General features: G+C 34.0%; 1 protein-coding gene across 6 annotated transcripts in view; it reads left to right on the top strand.

Annotated features, from left to right (window-relative positions):
• The first annotated feature begins 270 nt into the window (after nt 1-270).
• LOC128869671 (uncharacterized) overlaps nt 271-6,000 on the top strand; it is an 86,801-nt gene continuing 81,071 nt past the window's right edge. For 5 of the 6 annotated variants that reach the window (XM_054112262.1, XM_054112257.1, XM_054112259.1 and 2 more), the window contains exon 1: nt 271-967. Coding sequence is in view for 4 of the 6 variants with exons in the window: in XM_054112257.1 (XP_053968232.1) it covers nt 960-967 (8 nt within the window). In the remaining 2 variants the exon portion in view is untranslated. The remainder of the gene's footprint in view (nt 968-6,000) is intronic. The other variant, XM_054112261.1, reaches the window with a different exon arrangement.

Raw genomic sequence — 6,000 nt, 5'->3', positions numbered from 1 at the left:
TTTTTGCTTACACACTTTTTCCCACATCCGCGTTATCAGTTACAATTTTTCATTGTTTAATAAACCAAAGCCAAAAACCAACAAATGCAAATAGTTCATTTATCTATAATTAACATTATTCAACAGTATTTTTAAGCAATTTTAACAAAAATTATAATTTTTCTAAGTTTATTTTGTAAATGATTTCGAAATGTACTGCTTGGCAACACTGTGTGGTGAGAGAGCAATCAGCTGGGTCAGAATTACGGAATTTTTTTAATAATCGTGAAATAAAATCTACGGAACTACGATACGGAAGGAAGGAACTTTTCGTTTACATGGGGTTCTCATTAGTTTGACCGACACAGCTGAGTCGGAATTGCGTTTACGGGAATCCCTTACCGCATGCCCTTACCGTGCACAAAAACTCACCCCGAGAGCAACTGCGTTCTTTTAACTACATATTTACACAATACATCGGTTTGTGTGTGTATGTGTGGTTGTATCTACACAATGTTGCCATTGATATTTTTGCTTACACACTTTTTCACACATCCGCGTTATCAGTTACAATTTTTCATTGTTTAATAAACCAAAGCCAAAAACCAACAAATGCAAATAGTTCATTTATCTATAATTAACATTATTTAACAGTATTTTTAAGCTATTTTAACAAAAATTATAATTTTTCTAAGTTTATTTTGTAAATGATTTCGAAATGTACTGCTTGGCAACACTGTGTGGTGAGAGAGCAATCAGCTGGGTCGAAATTACGGAATTTTTTAAATAATCGTGAAATAAAATCTACCGTACTACGATACGGAAGGAAGGAACTTTTCGTTTACATGGGGTTCTCATTAGTTTGATTGAAACAGCTGAGTCGGAATTGCTTTTACGGGCTTCACTGTTTTCAGCATAAGTGTTGTTGGTCCTTTACTGTTAATATTTGGAAAGATATGGTGCGTTGATTTTAGATAAAAATGGATAAGTAAGTATTTCATATAATAATAACGTATATTATTAGATTTGTACAACGGCTTACAAAAAATACTAGTAACAATGAAAATAAGGTGGATTCCACAAGGAAAGAAACAAAAAACATAGAAAACGAAAGCTAATTGTAAAGTATACTCAGCCATGCACACATACATATGTACATTCATTTAATTTGCAAATATATTTGACCACTCGTTTAGATCTTCAACGCCCAAAGCATATGAACGTCATTTCAGGGAAAATTGAAAGGAATTATTTCATTGGCTGGATGAACAAAATGGTAATGCATTTTGTGTATACTGCAGGGAAAGTATTATATGTATGTTCAATATATTAACACATATTCGAGGGCCCGAAAAATCTGCTTTGCACCAAAAAAACGCTGAACACTCGCCAGTTATATTTTGCGCAGTCCACAATCTACCAATGTCAACAATGAATGCACTACCTCGAGTTTTAAAAAATATTTTTCCGGATTCAAGTATTTGCAAAAAATGTGACCTGTGCTAGAACAAAGTCAGTCAAAGGCAAAGAACCAATTAGCAAGCATTTTGAGAGTGACCTATTTTTCATTAATTGTTGATGAGAGTACAGACGTTAGTTCAAAAAAAGTTCTTGCTTTGTTAGCGCCGTTTTATTGCAAAACCAAGCATACAACTTGTGACATGTTTTTTGGGCTACTTCAACTAAGAGATTGTAACGCTGTATCTATATTTACCATAATGTTATCAAAGACCATTTAAATAGTTTACAAATTACGTTAAAACATGTAATTGGACATGCTACAGATAACGCTTCTGCTATGGCCAGTGAGATAGGAGGGCTGTGTGCAAAATTCAAAACATTGAATTCAAGTTTATTTTATATGCCCTGTCACTCGCTGCATTTATGAAATAGAGGAACTAGCGCGGGATGTATACAATTTTTTGCACATAGTCCCAAAAGAATCGGCCAATTTAAAGAGTTCCAAGATTACGTTGACGAAAAAAAGCATACAATTTTGTGAATTTGTGGTAGGTGTTGGTTATCCCTAAAGCAAGTTGCTGATAGACTTTTGGCTCAGTGGGATTCATTGCAACTTTTTTTTATTTCTTCACTGGCAGAGGAAAACATTTCAATATCTAAAGACATTGCTGAAAAGATTGGTGATCCTTATTATAAAATATATTTCTATTTTCTTTAACATACATATATTGATCATTATCACAAAATTAAATTTAGATTTCCAGTCAGAGGAGTTTCGCTTAAATAAAATTTACAAAAACTGTGAAGCCCACTATAAACTAATTTTATCTTTTTTTTATAAAACGCGATATTTGTAATAAAGCGGAACTAAGCACATTAAATGTTAATGACCAGTCAAATTTTCTACTTTTGAAAGACATTTATTTTGGAGTTAAAACAGAATTATATATATCACAGAAAAAAATATATAGCGCAGATGTTTTGCAAATTAAATCAAAGATACGTAGTTTTTTATTGAAATATGTTTGCAAATCACAAAATGGCTTAAATTGGATAATATTGCTTTAAAGTGTATATCTTCAATAGATCCTGAAAAAATAGTTTCAGAAAATGATTTTATTTTCTTCTCAACACTTTTAAACTCACTTCCTGACATGTATGATAGTGAAAAAAAAGAAGATATATGCACATAGTATAAACTGTTGCAATTAGAAACTAATCTGTCGAGTTTAAACAATATTCAAAATTTTTGGGGAAATGTAGGTAATATAAAAAATGCAGAAAAATGTCCATTGTATAAAGACATTTTTGAATTGGCATCAAAAGTAATGAGTTTACTTCATAGCTCAGCAGCGGCTGAACGTATTTTTTCACAATTTAATTTGATAAAAACAAATTTAAAAAATAAGTGTTATGGAAAAACGGTTGAAGCTGTTATGTTTGCGAAGTGAATATGAGTACGAAAATTTGTTAATTCTATTTAGTTTTTTAAGTTTTCAGTTTTTATCAAAAAATTAAAACTTTTATTTCCTGAATTATTTTTTGAAAAAATGTACCTTGCATGTATATGTTTTTTTACTATGTACCCATGCATAAAAAAATTGCCTAATAAGTCTGAATGTGTAAATTTGTGCAAATAATCAGGGATTTTTGTTAGGCAAATGATATATAAATAGATATTACTAAAATAAATATGAATTTTTTTAAATATCTAGTGTTATTTATATTTAGGGAAAAAATAATCAAAATTGTTGCCCTTGATGAGTTTGATACATTTTAAAACATTTTTTGCTTGGAAATTGATACATTTTTTTCGAAGCTCGCGGCAACGCTTGGCACGACCGACAGAAATAAAACTACCTCTCATACAAGGAACATACAAAACATCGTTCAAAGTCAAAGCACACAACCCCGTAGATATATTCTCGCTGCCTTTGCCTTCTGCATGAATGATATGTTCACCAGCCAATGCAATCACCTCGGTATGCTTCTCGAAGTTAGAGAATAAATTGCGATCGCAACACATATGTATGTATGCGCGGTTGCGCCGCTGTCCAAACACCATTTCGTTCTGTCAAACATGCTGCAGTTCGATGCAGCTAACACGGTAAACGAATACTGTTTTTGTTGTTTCGAACCTTCATTCAGCTTGGTTGTACAACTTGCTTTGATGTGTCCACGTTGACCGCAGCGAAAGCAAATAACATTTTTCAACTGCTTACTTTTGAACTTCTTTTCGCTGCCCTGCGCTGACTTCACTGCAACCGCCTGCTGAGTGCTACCTTCAAGTTTTGTGTGTGTATCACTATTCATTCTGCATTCCCTTTCCTGTTGGCAAGTTGTCTCTCGTCTCCATTGCGATGACGAACTCCTTTGGAAGACTTGATAGCAGGATGATCACCTCGGTCAACTTATCCATGACTGTTGCAAAGGCATTCAAATATGCCGCCATTTTCTCACCTTCTGATAATTTGAGGTTAGGTAACTTTTTGTGCAATGATACTTTCCTAACGGGACTGCTGGGCTGATACACTTCTTTAAGTCGTCTCCACGCGTCTGCTACCGTTATGTCATTGCACAAGTAATTTAGTTGTGAAGGCTTTATACTTAGTGTAATTATCGAAAGTGCCTTCTCATCCTTCGCAGTCCAGGTCACAACCTCTGCGTTGGCCTCTGGCTTCGGTGACTCACCCGATGTGATATTCCACAGCTCTGCATGTACCAGTACGCTTCGCATTTGTACGCTTCAAGAATCGAAATTATTCTCGTCGAGCTTTTCTATCTGGTACATCGCACTCATCTTGAAAAATTAATTCTAACCTTTAAACTCTAATTGCGGGACTGGGCCCATAACCTGTTGGTTTTATTGGGAGAACACACGTGGTAGGTAAATCCGAATTAATCTTAAAGTTCATGTGCTTACTTATTAATACTTATGTTCGATCATTTCGAACATGAACATATGCATTGGTAGGTTTGCTTATATAGAGTAACATTTCAACAAGAATGCATTTTAAATTCCGTAATTTTATAATCCCATTGTAGTCATTAAACCAGGTATATTTGTACAAAATATATATATAATTGGCGCGGACATCGTTTTTGTAAAAAAGTAAAAAAGTTCATCATATACCCCAGAGTCTTTCAATTCGAAGCAAATTTCAAATTTCGAATTTGTTTATTCATTTTTGAGAAGTTGATATGATCCCGTAGGTAAGTATCATACTTGAAGGAGGTTAAAGAATAAACGAAAATTGTCGACGAGACAAAACCTCGAGACATCATACCCTGAGGTCCGAATACAAATGCTGAAGGTAGGCAAAAAATGTCGACCCCCAAATTCGGCAATCAAATTTTCTTGTAAATACTTCCACTAGAGTGATCGAAATACATCCTTAGCAATAGTTGGATAATATTTGGCGTGTTTTAATTTACTGGCATTATAATACGTTCACATATAAGTAGATGATCTACTTTTTCGCGCTTAACTCAAAATCCGTGATTAAAAAGTGCGATTTCCCATATAAATTTTCTCTCCCAAAATCTGAGATTATAAAATAATCCTAGATAATAACGATAATTTTCGACATACAACCCTGTGTTTTCTGTGTTATCGATAACTATTATTACGAATGTAGGAGAAACATCAAAATAAAAACTAAATGAAATGAATGCCGGCAAAGAAAACAGGTCTGTAAACATAATTCTAATACAATTTTTGGTAAATACAGAGTACGAATTTTAAGTTTACAGAAGGAATTGTTGGTACTTTAAGTAGGTTTAATTAATTTAATAATAAAAAATGAATTTAAAATGAAAATGTGAAATAAATGAAATTTAAAAGGAGTATAAAAACGAAGCGATTGATTCTCGAAATTGTTCTGCGCTGACGTTGTGGTCTTGAGTATAGTACGTAGGTTCTGGTTGCTCTCGTTGATTTACGAATTCGAAATTTGTTTGGCTTTGGATCCATTTGTTGTTAATGCTATCATTACGTTCATTTACAAAATTGTGCAAAATACAGCAACATTTTATTATTGACGATGCATTTTTGATGTCATTATCAATGCCTTTACCAATTCTTCTAAACCTTGCTTTCAAGTGACCGAAAGCATTTTCTACTACTCTTCTAGACTTGGAAAGTTGGTAATTAAAACTCTTTTCGCTGTATCCGGCCGTTGAGTTGTAAAGGTAAGGCTTCTGTAAAGCGAAACGCTGAGTCTCCTAGCACAACGACTGGAACATTTGTACCAAAAATTGGTTTCGTATTCTCGCTGAGAAGAGGGCTTTGAAGGATTTTCTTTAATAACGACTGCTCGTCCTGTATTCAGCTGAAGAACCAAGCGTATATAAAGCAATCGCGACACGTTTGTTTAAAGGGATGCATTTCCTATACGTTGTATCAGTTTTTGCAATGGTCATGACTTCGTTACATAAAAAGGCAAAGAAGTCCCGGCTCATCCTAAAGCACTCCTTGAAAAACTGGTCGGTGCTGCAAGGAATGTCTAGATCCCAGAACTTGCCATGCCTCACCTAGAATACACGGACAGGCGTTACTTA

The sequence above is a fragment of the Anastrepha ludens genome, chromosome X (assembly GCF_028408465.1).
Source record: "Anastrepha ludens isolate Willacy chromosome X, idAnaLude1.1, whole genome shotgun sequence".
Classification (NCBI taxonomy): domain Eukaryota; kingdom Metazoa; phylum Arthropoda; class Insecta; order Diptera; family Tephritidae; genus Anastrepha; species Anastrepha ludens.
This window is presented reverse-complemented; position numbering and strand designations above follow the sequence as displayed.